Source organism: Oncorhynchus tshawytscha, linkage group LG08, assembly GCF_018296145.1.
Source record: "Oncorhynchus tshawytscha isolate Ot180627B linkage group LG08, Otsh_v2.0, whole genome shotgun sequence".
NCBI classification, from domain to species: domain Eukaryota; kingdom Metazoa; phylum Chordata; class Actinopteri; order Salmoniformes; family Salmonidae; genus Oncorhynchus; species Oncorhynchus tshawytscha.
Genome location: NC_056436.1, coordinates 29,918,659 through 29,940,625, shown reverse-complemented (window position 1 = coordinate 29,940,625; position 21,967 = coordinate 29,918,659). Strand labels below are relative to the sequence as shown.

Below are 21,967 nucleotides of genomic sequence, written 5' to 3'. Positions count from 1 at the left end.
ACTAGGAATAGCCATGATGTTTAAAAAACACACATTGGCTCTCTGTGTATTTCTATTTCTGTGGATGGTGAAACCAGAAGAGAGACATTTTAGAGGCCTTGAATATCAGTTTGCGTGCCTTACGTTTGTGTCGGTCAGAGCGCTGTGCGGAGGGTGACCGGGAGGACTCGGACCCCCTCTCCTCTGCCAGGTGGGAATGGGTGTAGTGGTAACTCAGCCCTGTACGGTGCATGTAACGCTTCCCGCAGACTGGGGGGGGGGGGCACAAAACACAGACAAAACACTCACTTCTTCCCTTCATAGAACGTGTCTATCAACACGGAGACATTACGTATTGCATCTTTGTGCCACTTTCAGAGCTAGACACACAGGGATTTGGTAAAAATTCAAAAAGACCTTTACATCACAATGTTCCCATCACTGCACTGAAAACATTAGGATCGATTTCAACATTAGGGGCACTGGTAGTGTCAGGTAGTATGTTTTCCACATATGAGCATTCATGTCATTTTTTGTTGCACAATGGCTTTATCGCATCTTCAAGTATGCTCAGTAAGGTTGCCAAATAAGGTCATATCTGTAGACTAACAAAACATGCTTTGAGAATTTCAACAAGTTGAGTTCTGTAAATAGACTGATAGGATCCAAATGGTGGAGCTTAGCTTATCTGTTGGAGAAAGGTATGAAAATGCAGGGAACTGGTTCACACCTCAGTAATACGGAACACAATCAGGAGAAACAGAAACCTGATGTGGGAACAAAAGTGTTTCAAGAGTCACACAACATGGACTCATTGTTTAGAGAATGGATATAGAGTACACCAAATAAGATCACGGAGAATACTAATCAACTACAAACAAATCCACATTTCCTAAGATACCAGTAAAAGGCAACAAGTCCAGATACCAGACGCCGCTGTTTAACTTATGCTTTTGTTGGCATCTCTCTGAAATGGAGAAAACACAAACAAAAAAAGGGCATGAGTATGTCCCACTCAGAAAGTCACCACAACAACAGAAAATCCATAACTCCTGCCTTTCCACATGCAAATGCCATGCCTACTTGAGACAGTGACAACGCTGTCTCCTCTGTGCTTCTCATCTCTGGTAAAAAGCAAGTGGAAGCACACATGGCTCTGATAAAATGTGAGAGTTCTCCAAGGGGGATTTGAATGACTTATCTACATAGTGCTGAAATGTTAGGGTTTCATTTAGTTGGAGTTAAGACCTGATGGCTAGATCATTGAAATGCTGTCCTGAAGGCACCACAGCACCTAATCTCTTTGTATAAAGACATCCAGACCAGAGAAATCCATGTCCATTTTTATGATTAAAATATACTGTTTAACTAGCTTACAGAGACATGGTAGTACCATCAGCTCTCTTCAGGAGAAGGTCTTTAACAAAACCAACCAGTTGAAATGGAGATCAAATGTCTCATGACTGGATGATATCATAAGGCACCGTTTGATACGATATGTGAGGGTGGTTGATCATTATTTGACTCATTTACTTACGGTCACAGCTATATGGCTTGTCCTGGTCATCCATGTCTGTCCTCCTGCGGCCTGAAATACGACCCTGTGGGGACAAAACCACCATCACCATGGTGACCAAGGAGACCACAGCGCTAAGCCAGCAGAAGCCATAAAGACTCAGTGATTCAAGGAAAGTGGCAAGCAGAAGTACATGACAACAAAGTGTCATGCAAATGAAAAGGAAACCTACAGTATAACCCCATATCATACTAAACTAAAAACATAAAGGCAGACCCAGCACAATCAGGAGTGTATCAACAGGCACACACTAATACCTGTGAGATCAAACTGACATCTTTCCTGCCAGCCAACAACTGTATATGCTAGGATATATTTCTACCCCATTAGTTGAAACTATGATTTGTTAAAATGTTTTTTTTTGTGGAAAGATACACATGAGAGAATAGAAAGAGGGGAGGTGATTTGTATAAGAATTTACATTTTTGTAAAAAAAAATGTAAAAAGTGAAATTTCACTTGCAAAGAAAGCAGCCAACAGATAAGCAAATTTCTACAGGTACATTCAACTGGCTGGCAGGGTAATAGGTTAGATGTTTCCATTGTCATCAATGTCATAGTAACAGTCTGTATGAAGGAAATGTTTCTCAGGACAGGTATTTTTTTAAAGCTTATGACTGGATTGTGATGGGAAAAAAATACTAATCTATAATGTAATTCTGTCAGTATAAATACAATAGTACTTAGCCATGGTACCAAGATGATTTGATGCATTATAATGAATTGATTCAGCTCATTCTCTAGCACTGAGTGGTATTCAGATAACAGGAAGTCCTCACAGCACAGATGCCCGGATAATGAATGCAAATATAGTACCAGTGAGGGACTGAATCCATTAATGAATTATTAACTAGGGCATTCATGTGCATTAGCAGTAGTTCACTACAGTGCATTATGTCACTGTGGTTCACCTACCCTGCTTTTTCCTCTGTGTCTTTTTTTGGGGGTGTCCACGTCATAGTCCTCATCGTCATGGTAAGCATCTTCAGCTGCGTCAGCCTCCAAGACCCTCTGTGGAGAAAAAGGAATAGAGAGATCTCCCCCTTGTCTAGAGGTCAAAGACACTGCCTGACTGCCTGAGGAAGTATAAAATAAGGTAATAAAATGTGTCCAGGATAGATGGCTGTAATAAAATATGATAAGGCTATAAACCTCTTATACTTGGTATTTGCATATTTGAGCACGTTATGACAGTGTGCCCTTATAAGGGCTGACCCCATTTAGCCGACTGGTCGATGGGCTGTTGGTCGACCGAGATTTATTTAGTGGAGCAGTCACAATTTTTTTTCGGGGGGGGTTTCATGGTGCACCAGACACCTGACTGATTTGCAGTGTCTCGGTGCACAAATCCATTGTAGAAGCCATGGGGATGGCACAGTTTATCACCCTAAGACATGTGATACTGCAATTGTATATGGTTATATTGCTGTGCTTTCAGAAAGCATTCAGACCCTTGACTTTTTCCACATTTCGTTACATTACAGCCTTATTCTAAAATGTATTGGTTTTCCTCACCTACACACACACACACAATACCCCATAATGAGAAAGCAAAATCTTATTTTTTAGAAATGTTGGAAAATGTATTCAAAATAAAAAACTGAAACACATAAGTATTCAGACCCTTTACTTGTTGAAGCACCTTTGCCAGCGATTAAAGCCTGGGGGGCAACTTCGTGGTATCCAATTGGTAGTTACAGTCTTGTCCCATCGCTGCAACTCTTGTACGGGACTCAGGACAGGCAAACGTCGAGAGACGTGCGTCCTCCGAAACACAACCTAGCCAAGCCACACTGCTTCTTGGCACAATGCCCACTTAATCCGGATGCCAGCCACACCAATGTGTCGGAGGAAACGCTGTACATCTAGCGTCCGACCCGCCACAGGAGTCGCTAGAGCGAGATGGGACAAGGAAATCTCAGCCTGCCAAACCCTCTAACCCAGACAACGCCTCATGGGTCTCCCAGTCGCGGCCAGCTGTGACACAGCCTGGAATCGAACCCAGGTCTATAGTGACGCCTCAAGCACTGCGATGCAGTGTCTTAAATCGCTGTGCCACTCAGGGGGCCCCCTCAAATTGATTTGAACAAACAATTGGTCCCCTAAAAAATGTATCCCACTGTTGAATTTCAAAATCCCAATGTGACCCTCGTGCCAAAAAGTTTGCCCAACCCTGGCCAAGAGTGTTCTTGGGTATGACGCTACAAGCTTGGCACACAAGTATGTAAACCACCACTTCCCTTCGCATTATTGGCCAACATGCAATCCTTGGAAAACAAACTGGATGTTCTACGATTAAGACTATCCTACCAACGGGACATTAAAAATATCTTATGTTTCACAGAGACTTGGCTGAACAACGACACGGATAATATAGAGCTGGCTGGCTTCTCCGTGTTTCAGCAGAACAGAGCAGCTACTCTGGTAAGACAAGGGGCGGGGGTGTGTGTCTATTTTTTCTAATATTAAAGAAGTCTTGAAGTATTGCTCGACAGAGGTAAAATACCTCATGATAAGCTGTAGACCAAACTATCTATATTATTCGTAGCTGTCTATTTAACACCACAAAAAGATGTTGGCACTGTTCCAGACCACTGTGTGATCACGCTCTCCGTAGCCGATATGAGCAAGACCTTTAAACAGGTCAACATTCACAAAGCCGTGGGGCCAGATGGATTACCAGGACGTGTACTCAAAGCATGCGTGGACCAACTGGTAAGTGTCTTCACTGACATTTTCAACCTCTCCCTGACCGTGTCTGTAATAACTACATGTTTCAAACAGTCCACCATAGTCCCTGTGCCCAAGAAATCGAAGGTAACCTGCGCTCACGTCGGCAGCCATGAAGTGCTTTGAAAGGCTGGTCATGGCTCACATCAACACCATCATACCAGAAACCCTAGACACACTCCAATTCGCATACCACGCCAACATATCCACAGATGATGCAATTGCAATCCACACTGCCCTTTCCTACCTGGACAAAAGGAGCACCAATTTGACTAAAGCCCAGTGCTCAACACCATAGTGCCCACAAAGCTCATCACTAAGCCAAGGACCCTGGGACTAAACCCCTCCCTCTGCAACTGGATCCTGGACTTCCTGACGGGCCGCCCCCAGGTGGTAAGGGTAGGCAACACGTCTGCCACGCTGATCCTCAACAGTGGGGCCCATCAGGGATGCGTGCTTAGTCCTGTTCTCTACTCCCTGTCCACCCATGACTGCGTGGCCAAGCACAACTCCAACCCCATCATTAAGTTTGCAGACGACAACAGTGGTAGGCCTGATCACCGACAATGATGAGACAGCCTATAGGGAGCTCAGAGACCTGGCAGTGTGATTCCAGGTCAACCACCTCTTTCTCTCTCTCAATGTGAGCAAGACAAAAAGGAGCCGATTGTGGACTATAGGAAAAGGAGGGTCGAACAGTCCCCCTTTAACATCAACGAGACTGGAGTGGAGAGGGTCGAGAGTTTCAAGTTCCTGTGTCCACATCACCAACAAACTATCATAGTCCAAACACACCAAGACAGTTGTGAAGAGGGTACGACAACACATTTTTCCCCTCAGAAGACTGAAAAGATTTGGCATGGGTCCCCAGATCCTCAAAAAGTTTTACAGCTGCACCAGAGAGCATCCTGATCAGTTGCATCACCGCCTGTATGGCAGCTGCTCGGCACCTGACCATAAGGCGTTACAAAAGGGTAGTGCGTACAGCCCAGTACATCACTGGGGCCAAGCTTCCTGACATCCAGGACCTATATACTAGGCGGTGTCAGAGGAAGGTCCAAAAAAGTATCAGACACCAGTCACCCAAGTCAGACTGTTCTCTCTGTTACCCCACGGCAAGCGGTACTGGAGCGCCAAGTCTAGGACCAAAAGGCTCCTTTAACAGCTTCTATCCCCAAGAATAAGACTGCTGAACAACTAATCAAATGGCCACCCAGACTATCTACATAACAACCCCCCCCCCCTTTTCTTTTTACACTGCTGCTACTCGCTGTTTATTATCTATACATAGTCACTTTAAAAATTACCTAGACTATCCTGTACCCTCACATATTGACTCGGTACTGGTACCCCCAGTATATAGCCTCATTATTGTTATGTAAATTTATTTTTTATTGAGTTTATTTAGTAAATATTTTAATCAACTCTATTTCTTGAATTGCCTTGTTGGTTAAGGGCTTGTAAGTAAGCATTTCCAGGTAAGGAAATTGTATTCGGCGCATGTGACAAATAACATTTGATTTGTATTTGGAGAGTTCATTCCATTCTTCTCTGCAGATCCTCTCAAGCTCTATCAGGTTGGATGGGGAGCATCGCTGCACAGTATTTTCGGAGATGTTTGATCTGGTTCAAGTCTGGGCTCTAGCTGGGCCACCATGCTTCACCGTAGGGATGGTGCCAGGTTTCCTCCAGACGTAGTGCTTGGCCTTCAGGCAAAAGAGTAAAATATTGAACTCCGACCAGAGAATCTTGTTTCTCATGGTCAGAGCCCTTTAGGTGCCTTTTGGCAAACTCATTATAGGGTCTTAATTTAAAAAAATCTATTTTAGAATAAGGCTGTAACGTAACAAAATGTGGAAAAGAGGAAGGGGTCTGAATACTTTCCGAATAAATCTAATAGTATTTTAACATGCGCTTTCTACCATGTTGGTTATGTCAGCGCGCCATAGAATTGGCATCTTTCCCTATGTTGCCATGTGCAAAATAGCTAAATTAACCAGCATATTTGGATTGAGAACAATGCCTTAAACCCTATTCGGTCTAGATGAGTTTTACTTGGGATGGTCAGGTAATGTAAATATTAGAGATGCACGACATAAAAACTACGGTGAGCATATCGGAATCGGCCGATATTAGCTAAAAATGCCAACATCGGCCCGATGTCTAGTTTAACGCCGATGTGCAAAACCGATGTCGAACTTGACACGCATACCTATATAAACGCAGGTATATGATGTAATGATGCCACAAAAAAATACAGCGCTACACAGAACTAAAGCAGAAAAATACTAAAATCGCACACTTCCAACAATTAAAAACATGTTCAAGTCGAACAGTCATTTGAAAGAGTAATTCATTTCAGCGAGACAACTCAAAGGCGAAATCCATTAAAACCAAGATAATGGAATTCATTGCCCTTGACAATCAACCGTTCTCTGTCGTAGATGATGTTGGCTTTCGCCGACTGGTGGAGCACCGAGACACACTACCGTGTAGGCTCCATTTTTTCAGATGTTGCCATACCGGAGTTACACAGTATTGTTGAAATTCACATCCATGAGCTACTTGCTATGGGCGTCACTGCTATTAGCTTCATGACAGACATTTGGACCAGCGATGTCGGCCCCATGAGCATGCTGAGTCTGACAGCACAGTGGGTCGACGAGGATTTCATCCTGAGGAAAGCCGTAATGTATGCTCAAGAATGTGCTGGTTCTCATACCGCTGCTGCCATTTCAATGGCATTTGAGAGCATGTTTGAAACATGAACACTCCTAGCGCCATTCAAACAACTGACTGGAGAAATAAGCTCATCAACAGTGTCTGCAGCAGACATGATACCCTCTGTCATGGAATTGAAACGCCTGCTCAAGAAAAATGCAGACAGTGGGGTTAAAACTTAAAGTACTCGAGGCTGTGAACAAGTGATTCGGTGGCATTCTCTGAGCCTCTTTACTGTGTTGAACCTAGCATCGAGCATGATGGCAAGGACCGCTAATTCGATGCAGACAAGAAAACAGGGTTTATGTGAAATGTTACAGACACAGCTGGACAAGATGGAAACGGACTCAGTGACAGTGCACCGAGGAAGAGAGGCCACAGACAGACAGCGCTGGACAACATGGAAACGGACTCAGTGACAGTGCACCGAGGAAGAGAGGCCACAGACAGACAGCGCTGGACAACATGGAAACGGACTCAGTGACAGTGCACACCGAGGAAGAGAGGCCACAGACAGACAGAGCTGGACAACATGGAAACGGACACAGTGACAGTGCACACCGAGGAAGAGAGGCCACGGACAGACAGAGCTGGACAAGATGGAAACGGACTCAGTGACAGTGCACACCGAGGAAGACAGGCCACAGACAGACAGAGCTGAAACTTCACTGCTTGACATGCATGATGAAATCCTGGTTGAGAATGAAACGACTGAACAAATGAACAACAGCACAGCAAGTAAATGAAATAAATAGGTTTTGATTATGTTTTAATGGTAATGGGGACACGTAAATGCCAACAAAATAACTTTCTGGTAAGTGTGGTGTGTAACCTATAAACAGACTAAACTCATCTCCTCTTATCTTTGGTTTCTGTGAGGAAAAGAAGCATGGCGGCACGCTGAAATTAATCGTCGGATTACTTTAGATTTCTAGAAAGTGTTTTACTCAATTATTTCGATCAGTGGTGAGCTCACCCGTGATGTGATTAGTTATAAATAGTAATAGCTATTAGCTAATTCATATTGTAGTTTGTCAGCTGAGAGTTACACAAATATGACCGCTTGTGTTGCGTCAATCTTTCCTCAGTTAGCACTAGGACAAATGTAGCCTACATGATTGTGTTATGCTATAGATACTTCTGTGAATATCTGAACATTGTATACAAAAATAAACTGCTTACATTCTGGACATAACTTTGTAAGGACTGTGTTTGTGTAAATAGTTTCTGAAAAAAGTGTGGCCAGCTCAAATGCTGATTGTTGAGTCATTCGAAACTGGCCGTTCTAAATAAACGTTCTAATCACACCCATGTGATGGTACGCTTCAGGGACCACTGTAGAACGATCACACCCGTGTGATGGTACGCTTCAGGGACCACTGTAGAACGATCACACCCGTGTGATGGTACGCTTCAGGGACCACTGTAGAACGATCACACCCGTGTGATGGTACGCTTCAGGGACCACTGTAGAACGATCACACCCGTGTGATGGTACGCTTCAGGGACCGCTGTAGAACGATCACACCCGTGTGATGGTACGCTTCAGGGACCACTGTAGAACGATCACACCCGTGTGATGGTACGCTTCAGGGACCACTGTAGAACGATCACACCCGTGTGATGGTACGCTTCAGGGACCACTGTAGAACGATCACACCCGTGTGATGGTACGCTTCAGGGACCACTGTAGAATGATCACACCCGTGTGATGGTACGCTTCAGGGACCACTGTAGAATGATCACACCCGTGTGATGGTACGTGTGACAGGGTTAAGGAGAAACATTTAAATGTCTTGGAAATGCCTAGTCAAAGCCCAGACCTCAATCCAATTGAGAATCTGTGGTATGACTTAAAGACTGCTGTACACCAGCGGAACCCGTCCAACTTGAAGGAGCAGGAGAAGTTTTGCCTTGAAGAATGGGAAAGAAATCCCAGTGGCTAGATGTGCCAAGCTTAGAGAGACATACCCCAAGAGACTTGCAGTTGTAATCGCTGCAAAAGGTGGCTCTACAAAGTATTGACTTTTGGGGGGGATAGTTATGCATGCTCAAGTGTTCTGTTTTTGTATTATTTCTTGTTTGCTTTACAAGAAAAAAATATTTTGCATCTTCAAAGTGGTAGACATGTTGTGTAAATCAAATGATACAGGCAACAAAATAGAAAAAAAATGCCAAAGGGGTGAATACTTTCGCAAACTACCATCTACAGAAATAAGATAAGTAGGCAGCAGAAGCAGGATCTGAGTGTTTGTTTAATAGCCTACTGAATCTGTAAGCACCAAGCCTCATGCAACAGCAGAATGTTGGATAAAGCAATTTCACAGATTTGGGTGTTTTTAATCTTTGCTAAGCTGTAATAAAGGCTATACCATTTGTTCATGTTGGAGCAGACTATTATTACTTAATGTATTTAGTGTTGTTTACACTGTTCCAAACCGGCATAACAATATTGTAATCTAACGCTACCTGTTTGTTACCTTTATTTAACAAGGCAAGTCAGTTAAGAACACATTCTTATTCTTACTGCCTTGTTCAGGGGCAGAACAGATTTTTACCTTGTCAGCGCGGGGATTCAATCTTGCAACCTTTCTGTTACTAGTCCAACGCTCTAACCATTAGGCTACCTGTCACCCCTAAAATAAATTTGTATTTATATAATATGCATGCAGCTCTTACTCCTATACCCTCCTTTTTCTTGATCTCCTTATTGTTATTACAATTATGATGATCATCATTATAATAATAAATCATGTTGTTATCATTAGTAGGCTTTGTACAGTATCCTTGTATAAGCACCATCGAGCTGTAGGCTTAAGAGCGCATCCTGTTTAGTCTTAATACCGTAACTTACATGCTGACCAAACCGCCTGCATGCGCCTTTGCGCGCATATTGATTTTGTTCCCCCACACCAGACACGATCAGGACACACAGGCCGCTTTTGCAACAGCTAATGGGGATCGTAATAAAATACCAAACTACGAACGAATTATAATGGGGACAGGTCGAAAAGCATTAAACATTTGTCAATTTAGCTAGCTAGCTTGCTATTGCTAGCTAATTTGTCCTGGGATATAGACATTGGGTTGTTATTTTACCTGAAAGACACAAGGTCCTCAACTCCGACAATTACACAGATATAACAGTAAACCGAATTAGGTTCTGCTCCTTCCTTCAGGCTTCTTCTTATTATTATTATTTTGGACTTAATATGGCGGTTGACAACCAACATTACAGCATTACTACAACTTAAGTTCATCTTTCAATCACCCACGTGGATATATGCTTCTAAAAACCAATGAGGAGATGGGAGGCACCGGATTTGCAGCGCGTTGAGTGTCCCAAATAGAACCGACTTCTATTTTAGTGCCTAGCCACGCAGACAGTCACTGAAGCCCGCGAGCAGTGTGGGTGCAATGATTGAATAACATGTATATTCAAACTTATTTTGCAATGCTCGCAGACTCTCTGGTACACTTATTTACTGTTGCTTACAGTTCCAAATGGTCAGAATGAAGTATAATATTGTAATCTAACAGCAACTGTTTGGCACAGAATACTCACACAACGTTTGCTCCTATACGCTCCTTTTTCTTGATATGCAGTAGTTCCCACAACTAAGTCAAATGTCTTCCACACATCTGACTTCCCTTTCTCCTCCTGAGCAACCAGTAAACATTCGACAGTTTTCGACTTTCTTTTAGACGTCCTCCACATCCATTTAGCAGTCGACATTACTGTATTCGGAGTTTGTTATAACCACATTTTTAAAATATGATTATGATAGGCTATAGGTCAGGCCATATTGGACACATGCATGCGATGCTTACATGTTTCACTTAAAGAAAACAAGGGTTGAGGGAATGTTTCTCCTAAAGAAATTAGATATTTCGGTAAAATAACTTTTCAGTCAGAAACATGAAAAACGAAATGGCTGGAATTATGTTGCAGCTTTGCAATAAACACTGCTGTGGTGCCTTTTCGCTGCATTTTTTTTTTTAAATACAGTGTGACCATCGGGCTCTTTGGAGTCATTTGTGTGTCTAAACTATTTAATCAAACAGTGTGGTTAAGTAGACAAGCTCAGTGCATATGTAGATGATTTTATTCAAAACACACAGGGTATGTCTGTCTATATATAGAAAAATAAGTTAAAACATTTCAACCAATGGATTGGTTGAAAGAACAGGATGACTCTCGGTTGACCAAGATATTTTTTTTGTCAGGGACAGCCCTAGCCCTTATACACTGTTCCAGGGAGTTCTGTTATGCTCAGAAGCTATTGGGTTAAAACTTCATTATAACCCACCTGGATCTCTAGGAGACTCTCCTCGTCCTTTGAGTTGTTCCTCTGGTCTAAGCCCTCCCCTCTGAGAAGAGCCTCCAGCGTGGTGCCCTGTGTGGGAATCACATCCTTGCCTGTGAGTCCTCCATCTGGATAAAGAGGAATAATCACACAAATAAATCAAATAAACCCGAGAGCCGCCCATCACATCAAAGTACAGTCGTGGCCAAAAGTTGAGAATGACACAAATATTAATTTTCACAAATTCTGCTGCCTCAGTCTGTATGATGGCAATTTGCATATACTCCAGAATGTTATAAAGAGTGATCAGATGAATTGCAATTAATTGTAAAGTCCCTATTTGCCACGCAAATGAACCGAATCCCCCAAACAACAATTCCACTGCATTTCAGCCCTGCCACAAAAGGACCAGCTGACATCATGTCAGTGATTCTCTCGTTAACACAGGTGTGAGTGTTGACGAGAACAAGGCTGGAGATCACTCAGTCATGCTGATTGAGTTCGAATAACAGACTGGAAGCTTCAAATGGGAGGTTGTTGCTTGGAATCATTGTGCTCCTCTGTCAACTATGGTTGCCTGCAAGGAAACACATGCAGTCATCATTTGTTTGCACAAAAAGGGCTTCACAGGCAAGGATATTGCTGCCAGTAAGATTGCACGTAAATCAACCATTTATCGGATCATCAAAAACTTCAAGGAGAGCGGTTCAATTGTTGTGAATAAGGCTTCAGGGCACCCAAGAAGGTCCAGCAAGCACCAGCAAGTCCAGCAAGCACCAGCAAGTCCAGTAAGCACAGCAAGTTGATTCAGCTGTGGGATCAGGGCACCACCAGTACAGAGCTTGCTCAGGAATGGCAGCAGGCAGATGTGCGTGCAGATGCACTCACAGAGAGGCCAAGACTTTGAGGATGGCCTGGTGTCAAGAAGGGCAGCAGAGAAGCCACTTCTCTCCAGGAAAAACATCAGGGACAGACTGATATTCTGCAAAAGGTACAGGGATTGGACTGCTGAGGACTGGGGTAAAGTCATTTTCTCTGATGAATCCCCTTTCCAATTGTTTGGGGCATCCGTAAAAAAGCTTGTCCAGAGAAGACAAGGTGAGCACTACCATCAGTACTGTGTCATGCCAACAGTAAAGCATCCTGAGACCATTCATCTGTGGGGTTGATTTTCAGCCAAGGGAGTGGGCTCACTCAGAATTTTGCCTAAGAACACAGCCATGAATAAAGAATGGTACCAACACATCCTTCGAGAGCAACTCCTCCCAACCATACAGGAACAGTTTGGTGACGAACAATGCCTTTTCCAGCATGATGAAGCACCTTGCCATAAGGCAAAAGTGATAACTAAGTGGCTCGGGGAACAAAACATCGATATTTTGGGTCCATGGCCAGGAAACTCCCCAGACCTTAATCCCATTTGAGAACTTGTGGTCAATCCTCAAGAGGCGGGTGGACAAACAAAACCCCACAAATTCTGACGAACTTCAAGCATTGATTATGTAAGAATGGGCTGCAATCAGTCAGGATGTTGCACAGAAGTTAATTGACAGCTTGCAATTAGCAGGGTCAACACTGCAAATATTGACTCTTTGCATCAACTTCATGTAATTGTCAAAAGCCTTTGACACTTATTAAATGCTTGTAATTATACTTCAGTATTCCATAGTAACATGTGACAAAAATATCTAGACACTGAAGCAGCAAACTCTGTGGAAATTAATATTTGTGTTGTTCAAAACTTTTGGCCACGACTGTATAGCAGCAACTCTAAAGACACCGACAGGCAGCACCGCATTTAGTCTTTCCCAGGAACATACAAATAGCTTGATTTTTGAACGCATCACTATAAACACCATATCCCTTCATTAGGGAGGTGAGATACTCTCTCTGTATAGCTTATGTTTCTATTCAGGTGACGAAAGATGGCTTAATGCAATGTGTACTGACGTGTTTCAAAGGTAGGCTCATGTGGGCTTGATATTTGGAGCATGAAAACAGGGACGACCTGCCCTTCTTTTTTTACACTCAATGCTAATGCAAAGCTGTAACTGTCAATAAATATAGATACATTTGTTATTTGGGTGAACTGTCCCTTTAATGTAAATTTTCCATAGAGTTCTCTTCTTGTATTGTGATAGAGGTCAAAACAGAGTGTGGATGAGAGGGGGAAAAAACTAACATTGGCTGGTAATCAGTCTAGCCTGGAGATCACTCAGACTTTCTTCATTGAAGGTTATTTCATTCAGCAGTAGAGTCTCATGATGTTAAGAGGACAGACTTCAAAGCCTCAACTTAAGCTTTCTAATCATACCTTCAGACACTCATGTCACCATGTGAAATCACCTAGCAGTCTCACTCCCTGAGCTGAATGCTAACATGCAGCAGTTGATGAGTGGTGAGGATCTAAGTAGGTAGAAGAGGGAGGCAGGCAGGGGTATGCACTAACTACCATATGCTAGCAACTCTCAGGTCTCATCCACACGGAAGCCCCTAACCATTGTGTCTGCACATGTTGACTTTCAACTCTCAGCGACTAGACAGCCCCTCCCCCCTGGGAGCTGCAGGCTAAAAATAGAGCAGGCAGCCTGCAGCAGGGAGCCGATTCTGCATGCAGCCCAAGTTTCCCTCTATCACCGCCAGTCAGACAGCAAGCAGCACTAACTCTGGCTGGCTGCAGTGATAGCTACCTCTGCCCAGCTACAGGAGAAGGCACTCTCCCAGCTAGTGCCCCACTACTGGGCACAGATCACATTCACTGGTATGTTACACAGTGTAGGGCAGAGTGACTTAATGTGTGTTACACAGTGTTACTGTTAGAGCAGGGTGTCTTAGTGACATGTAGAGAAGAGCAAATTGAGGCTCAGTGAAAACATTACAATAGGAAGTGTGAGTGTAGGGCAGAGTGACTTAATGTGTGGGAGTGTAGGAATGAATGGGTAAAAATAAATAGAAGTGGGTGATAGAGTGAGCGGGTTTGTGAGAAAATGTTCAGGAACTTATGAGTAGCGACAAACTCCGTTTTTCGTAATACATTTATTAAATGCAGTCTTGTGATTCCTGTCCTCCTCCCAGCTGAGCAGGCTAAAATTTGATTACATGTTCTAGTTCTCACAAAACAAGTTTACTCGCTCACTGAACGGAGCACTTCTCATTTGATAAAAAGTGACTAGCAGGCTGTTTGCTTTCCACACTGAAATTGAATGATGTGCTTTCAGTTAAATGATTCCAGATCATAAATAATAACAAGATAATAGAATGGGAGATGAAACACACTGGACTGACTGGTGATGAGACGCAGCAGAGAGTTGCAGGAGTTTTGTGAGGGGAGGGGGATTTCTATTACCTATCTGGAGGCCACAGAGGCGTAGCGGAGGGTCCATGGAGGTGTGCAGCCGCCTCTTCTTCCTCCAGCAGCGGGCGGGGTATGTATACATCTGACCTGCAGCAACCCCTATAAAAACAGACGGGAACTGAAGAATACACCTCACGGTTCTCACCCCCCCCAGCCTGATACATAATGTGTTGCTTAGCGACCCTAAAAGAGTGAACTCAATATTCTTATGCAGTTGTATATATGAAGGGTTCTCACTGGAGGCAACATAAACACTATTGGATATCCTTATATAGACATGTTTGTAGCTGTAGTGGCCAGAGGGACATATTTAGATACAGATGACATTACCCACTAAACCTCAACAAGTGAATGATCGTTTTAGTAAACCACAGAGCCAGCCATCATGCTTTTCTATCTCTACCCACCAGGGCTGCGGTGGTGGCGCTCCATCCAGATGTAGCAGTTGTTCTGTGCCACGCCGGTCTGGGAGTCCAGGAAGGGCAGGCGCACGCTGCGCTCAGCACACAGGCGGGCATTGTAGCTGCGGCACTGCTCAATGGCATCCTTGTAGAACTGGTCACCCAACCTGCAGCAGGGAGACCATTCAGACCGGTCAACACCACTTGTGGTTGGCACTGACAGGCGCTGGTAAAGATACTGAAATAGGCCCAATGGCCAGACTAGTGGTTAACCAGACAATTCATTTTAGCTATGAATCACTGACCACCGTGGACCACTGGAAACACACACACACACACAGTAGGGGAAGATAGAAGTTTCCATGTGACTGTCACAAATTCCACCATTGAGACTAGCGTACATAAACCTTACACATACAAACTATAAGATGGAGGAATGATGTGGATGGGCGCGGTCATTTGAATAGTAGACCATACTTTTCACACATGTAGCTTGTTATTGTCAGCCAATCAAAGCACCACTACTGTCAGAGGCTCCATGTGTAGCAAGTAAAGTGGGTGATTACTAGTCAATGAAAAATGGAATTACAATTATGGAATGAGAAGGAGAAAGCTACAATGATCAACCAACAGGTAGGCTTGCTGATTAATATGAATGGAGTTGTAGACAAGGACACGGGGAACAAATCAAAATATTAAATTAGCCTTGCTAGCTAGCAAGCAAGCAGGCTTACTAACTTAGCTGGCTAGTATAGCTAGCTAGCGTCTTTACATCAATTAGATGCAGCCTAGACAGACACTACCTTATGAGATGATAGAAAAACTTGTTGGTGCGATAAATAACCTAACTTGTACGGGTCGGTTTGGCCACTTTCTCTAGCTCGCTCTCCCCCTCCATGCCGGACACACCGCCACCTGCTCCTCGCGCACCCCTCCCACACCTGTCTGTACTGAAACATCAAGCAGTGCACAACCTCTACTGAGTCGCAGGAGCAAGTCCCCATTGAAGTAAAAATAAAATATATATATAAAAAAATATAAGAGGTGGCCCGATTATGATTTTTCAGCGCCGATACCGATTTTTGGAGGACCAAAAAAGCCGATGCCAACTAATCAGCTGATTTTTTACATTTATTTGTAATAATGACAATTACAACAATACTGAATGAACACTTATTTTTGTTTTTTTTGTTTTACCCCTTTCTCTCCCAAATTTCATAGTATCCAATTGTTTAGTAGCTACTATCTTGTCTCATCGCTACAACTCCTGTACAGGCTCAAGAGAGAGACGAAGGTTGAAAGTCATGCGTCCTCTGATACACAACCCAACCAAGCCGCACAGGTTAAAACCTCTTGAGATTAGGGAGACGCTAGCGTCTCAACTGGCCAATCTTACATGTGTGATTTAATCTTAGGTTAACACAGCGTGCATCCAACCCGGAAGCCAGCCGCACCAATGTGTCGGAGGAAACACCGTGCACCTGGCAAACTTGGTTAGCGCGCACTGCGCCCGGCCCACCACAGGAGTCGCTGGTGCGCGATGAGACAAGGATATCCCAACCGGCCAAACCCTCCCTAGCCTGGACGACGCTAAGCCAATTGTGCGTCGCCCCACGGTCGCGGCCGGTTACGACAGAGCCTGGGCGCAAACCCAGAGTCTCTGGTGGCACAGCTAGCGCTGCAGTACAGCGTCCTTAACCACTGCGCCACCCGGGAGGCAATGAACACTTATTTTAACTTAATATAATACATCAATAAAATCAATTTAGCATCAAGTAAATAATGAAACATGTTCAATTTGGTTTAAATAATGCAAAAACAAAGTGTTGAAGTAAAAGTGCAATATGTGCTATGTAAGAAAGCTAACGTTTAAGTTCCTTGCTCAGAACATGAGAACATATGAAAGCTGGTGGTTCCTTTTAACATGAGTCTTCAATATTCCCAGGTAAGAGGTTTTAGGTTGTAGTTATAGGAATTATAGGACTTTCTCTCTATACGATTTGTATTTCATATACCTTTGACTATTGGATGTTCTTATAGGCACTTTAGTATTGCCAGTGTAACAGTATGCCTTCCATCCCTCTCCTCACTCCTCCCTGGGCTCAAACCAGCAACACAACGACAACAGCCACCATCGAAGCAGCGTTACCCATGCAGAGCAAGGGGAACAACTACTAGAAGGCTCAGAGCGAGTGACGTTTGAAACGCTAGTGTGCGCTAACTAGCCAGCCATTTTACTTCGGTTACACTAGCCTCATCTCGGGAGTTGATAGGCTTGAAGTCATAAACAGCGCAATGCTTGACGCACAATGAAGTGCTGTTTGAATGAATGTTTACGTGCCTGCTTCAGGCTACCACCGCTCAGTCAGATACTTAGATACTTGTATGCTCAGTCAGATTATATGCAACGCAGGACACGCTAGATAATATCTAGTAATATCAACCATGTGTAGTTAACTAGTGATTATGATTGATTGTAACAGGCAGTCTCCTTGTGGAGTGCAACGAGAGAGAGGCAGGTCGTTATTGTGTTGGGCTAGTTAACTGTAAGGTTGCAAGATTGGATCCCCCGAGCTGACAAGGTGAAAATCTGTCATTCTGCCCCTGAACGAGGCAGTTAACCCACCGTTCCTAGGCCGTCATTGAAAATAAGAATGTTTTCTTAACTGACATGCCTAGTTAAATAAAAAATATATATATATATAAATAAATAAATTAAAAATTCGGCACCAAAACTACCGATTGTTGAAATCGGCCCTAATTAAATCGGCCATTCCAATTAAAATTGGTCGAACTCATATATATATATATATATATATATATATATACACATACACACACACACACACACACACACACACATTTACTCTGTCGTCAAAGAAAATGATCACAGTGGCATGCCATTCATTTTCTAATAAAAGCTGAGTAGTGTGTTATTGTCCAGACAAAGATTTTTAGTGTAGCAATATTAAGTTGTATGAAATTAAATCAGATGTGAAAAATAGGCTATGCAAAAATGTGGGCACCCTTGTCATTCTGTTGATTTGAATACCTGTAACTACTTAGCACTGATTAATTGGAACACACAATTGGTTTGGTGAGCTCATTAAGCCTTGAAGTTCATAGACAAGTGCATCCAATCATGAGAAAAGGTATTTAAGGTGGCCAATTGAAAGTTGTTCAACATTATGGGTGAGAAGAAGGCTACAAAAAGCTATCGCAGAGAATTAAACTGTCAGTGTCCACTGTGAGGAACATAGTGATGAAATGGAAGACCACAGACACAGTTCTTGTTAAGGCCAGAAGTGGCAGGCCAAGTAAAATATCGGAGAGGCAAAGGCGAAGGATGGTGAGAACGGTCACAAACAGCCCACAGACCACCTCCAACATCATCTTGCTGCAGATGGTGTCACTGCGTGGCCAGTGCCGGTACTGGGAATCTTGTTAAAGTTGAGGGTCGCATGGATTCCACTCAATATCAGCAGATTCTTGGGAATAATGTTGAAGAATTAGTCAAAGTTGAAGTTATGCCAGGGCTGGATATTTCAACAAGACAACGACCCAAAACACGGCTCAAAATCTACCCGGGCATTTACGCAGAGCATCAAGTACAATGTTCTGGAATGGCCATCCCAGTCCCCAGACCTGAATATCATTGAGAATCTGTGGGATGATTTGAAGTGGGCTGTTCATGCTTTAAGGAGGAATGGTCCAAAATACCTTCATCCAGAATCTCAGAGGCTATGAGAAGCATCTAGAGGCTGTTATTTTAGCAAAAGGAGGCTCTACTAAATATTGATGTGATTTTTCTATTGGGTTGCCCAAATTTATGCACCCGTCTAATTTTGTTTTGATGCACATTCTGTTAATCCAATAAACCTCATTTCACTACTGAAATATTACTGTGTCCATCAGTTATTTGATAGATCAAAATGAAATTGCTGATCCAAACGCCTAATTATTTATAAATGGAAATCATGGAAATTGTCAGGGGTTCCCAAACTTTTTCATACTACTGTATGGATATCTCACCAAAAAATGATATTAGAATAGTGAAAATAATTTCAAATGCCCATCCCTAATGCATAGGGCTGTGACTGTCATGGAATTTGGGATGACAGTAATTGGCCAGTCAAATTACTGCAGTCTCCATAATAACCGTTTGAATAGCATACTTTTTTTTGTTGACTTTTTTTTCCTCTGCATGTGCTACAATATATTATATTTCTGTGTTCTGCTGCTGCACCTTACTTGCACCTTGGTGTGCTCATTTGCTGCAACACCTTGCTTGTGTCAGCAAGGAGCAACAAGCAAGTTTCATCACATTGTTAAGAATCCATGTTACCAAATAACAGACTCAACCGATGGAATGCCCGGCCATCCCCGTGTCTTCAGTCAGCTGTTCGTATACATAATTGTGCCAGCCCTAGATGTGCATAAAAGGTTCTGATCAGACAGATTACAAACCATGTTAACCAGTGGTGCCGGCTGTCGGCAAAACAAACGATTACAGACCCATTTTCAGCCGGGTACTTTTCCCACTTAAAATAACTAGGCTACTAGTCAGAAAAAGTCTGCCGAGCCCGCTCCTGCTAGAACGAAAAATGTGCATCTTCTGGGGATCTATTTATAGGACAACCACCTGTCAGTCAAAGTGAGCGATGACAGGAAAACATTGCTGGTTTGACAGTCTGCTGTCTGTCCCGCCTCTCAGTACCTGGGTGTGTGCGTGGTGGTTGCAGTCCAAAAATGTTACAAGGAGGGAAAGCGCATGAATTTGTACGTCCCATAATGTCGTAACGAAGACTCAAAATCCACTTAGCCTATTGTTTTCTGGCACATTCATTTTCTTTTGCGTGCAGGGTCAGACATTAATGATGGCCCGTTGGTCCTGGGCCAGTAAAAAAAAAAAAGTGTTGGGCCATTGGATCTCATCAGTCACTGGCTCAAAAGGGCCAGCAACACTTTGGCTCTTTGCTGCATTCCAGTTCAACATTTACCTGCTTTATCGCAATCAACCACTGAAGACTGTATGCGAAAATGTCATGCTATTTGTATTTGAGCAATATGATTCAAGCACCATCACGCTTGAGTCCCAACTTCGAGCGGTACATGAGTTGATGCCTTCACCAAGCACACGCAAGGCAAGGTAAACCTTAAACAGAGTAGGGTTGTTCCCGAAAAACTAAAAATATTGGTCGACCAAATGTCTTTTTTTGACCAATTGATTGGTCGAAATGTTTTAACATGTATTTTTCCATAGATATTAATTTTATTTTACTTTTATTTAACTAGGCAAGTCAGTTAAGAACAAATTCTTGTTTTCAATGACGGCCTAGGAACAGCGTTCAGGGACAGAATGACAGATTTGTACCTTGTCAGCTCAGGGATTTGAACTTGCAACCTTTTGGTTACTAGTCCAAACGCTCTAACCACTAGGCTACGCTGCCGTCCCAAAAATATATACACACACCCCATGTGCTTGAATAAAATCCAGTATACGCACCGAGCTAGTCTGATGCTTTAAGCGCACTGTTCGATTAAATAATTAAGACACAAATGAGACAAACTAAAAATGACAGGGAGTGCCTGTGTGACTGGCGCCTGTTGTCTCGCTCTCCTCCCTGCTGCAGTGAACAGGCACTACAGCAAGTGTTTATCGCACTGTCCGCCCTGACGCTGCAACACAATTACAACCATTTTTTTTGACTGAAAAGTTCTGTTACCAAAATACCTAGTTTCTTTAAGAAAAACATTCCCTATTCCCTCAACCCTTGCGTTACGTGATACAGTGCACTCGGAAAGTATTCAGACCCTTTCCCTTTTTCCAAATGTTGCTATGTTACAGCCTTATTCTAAAATGTATTTAATCTAGGTTTTCCCTCAATCTACACACAATACCCCAAAATCAGTGGTGAAAACAGGTTTTTAAAATTTAAAAAAAATCTGAAATACCTTATTTACATAAGTATTCAGACTCTTTGCTATGAGACTAGAAACTGAGCTCAGGTGCATCCTGTTTCCATTGATCATCCTTGAGATGTTTCTACAACTTGATTGGAGTCCACCGGTGGTAAATTAAATTGTTTAGATAGGATTTGGAAAGGCACACACCTGTCTATATAAGGTCCCACAGTTGACCGTGCATGTCAGAGCAAAAACCAAGCCATGAGGTCAAAGGAATTGTCCGTAGAATTCCAAGACAGGATTATGTCAAGGCACAGATCTAGTGATGGGTACCAAAAAATGTCTGTAGCATTGAAGGTCCCCAAGAACACAGCGACCTCAATCATTCTTAAAATGGAAGAAGTTTGGAACCACCAAGAGTCTTCCTAGAGCTGGCCGCCCGGCCAACCTGAGCAATAGGGGGGAGAAGAGCCTGGTCAGCAAGGTGACCAAGAACCGGATGGCCACTCTGACAGAGCTCCAGAGTTCCACTATAGAGATGGGAAAACCTTCCAGAAGGACAACCATATCTGCAGTACTCCACCAATCAGGCCTTTAGGTTGGAGTGGCCAGACAGAAGCCACTCCACAGTAGAAAAGGTGCACAACAGCCCACTTGGAGTTTGCCAAAAGGCACCTAAAGGACTATCAAACCATGAGAAACAAGATTATCTGGTCTGATGAAACCACGATTGAACTCCTTGGCCTGAATACCAAGCGTCAAGACTGGAGCAAACAAGGCTTGGACCCAATCGAACATCTCTGGAGAGACCTGAATATAGCTGTGCAGCGATGCTCCCCATCCAACCTGACAGAGCTTGAGAGGACCTGCAGAGAAGAATGGGAGAAACTCCCCAAATACAGGTGTGCCAAGCTTTCAGTGTCATACCCAAACAGACTCGAGCCTGTAATCACTGCCAAAGGTGTTTCAACAAAGAACTAAGTAAAGGGTCT

The 21,967-nt window shown here is 43.3% G+C and overlaps 1 protein-coding gene across 3 annotated transcripts in view; it reads right to left on the bottom strand.

The window, feature by feature from the left end:
- Nucleotides 1-21,967, bottom strand: part of LOC112256676 (zinc finger protein DPF3) — a 47,452-nt gene that overhangs the window by 3,685 nt on the left and 21,800 nt on the right. For all 3 annotated transcript variants that reach the window (XR_002954456.2, XM_024430085.2, XM_042325397.1), the window contains exons 2-7: nucleotides 15,075-15,235; nucleotides 14,659-14,766; nucleotides 11,316-11,440; nucleotides 2,470-2,565; nucleotides 1,517-1,580; nucleotides 124-249 (exon numbers count right to left, since the gene is read on the bottom strand). Coding sequence is in view for 2 of the 3 variants with exons in the window: in XM_024430085.2 (XP_024285853.1) it covers nucleotides 124-249; nucleotides 1,517-1,580; nucleotides 2,470-2,565; nucleotides 11,316-11,440; nucleotides 14,659-14,766; nucleotides 15,075-15,235 (680 nt within the window). In the remaining variant the exon portion in view is untranslated. The remainder of the gene's footprint in view (nucleotides 1-123; nucleotides 250-1,516; nucleotides 1,581-2,469; nucleotides 2,566-11,315; nucleotides 11,441-14,658; nucleotides 14,767-15,074; nucleotides 15,236-21,967) is intronic.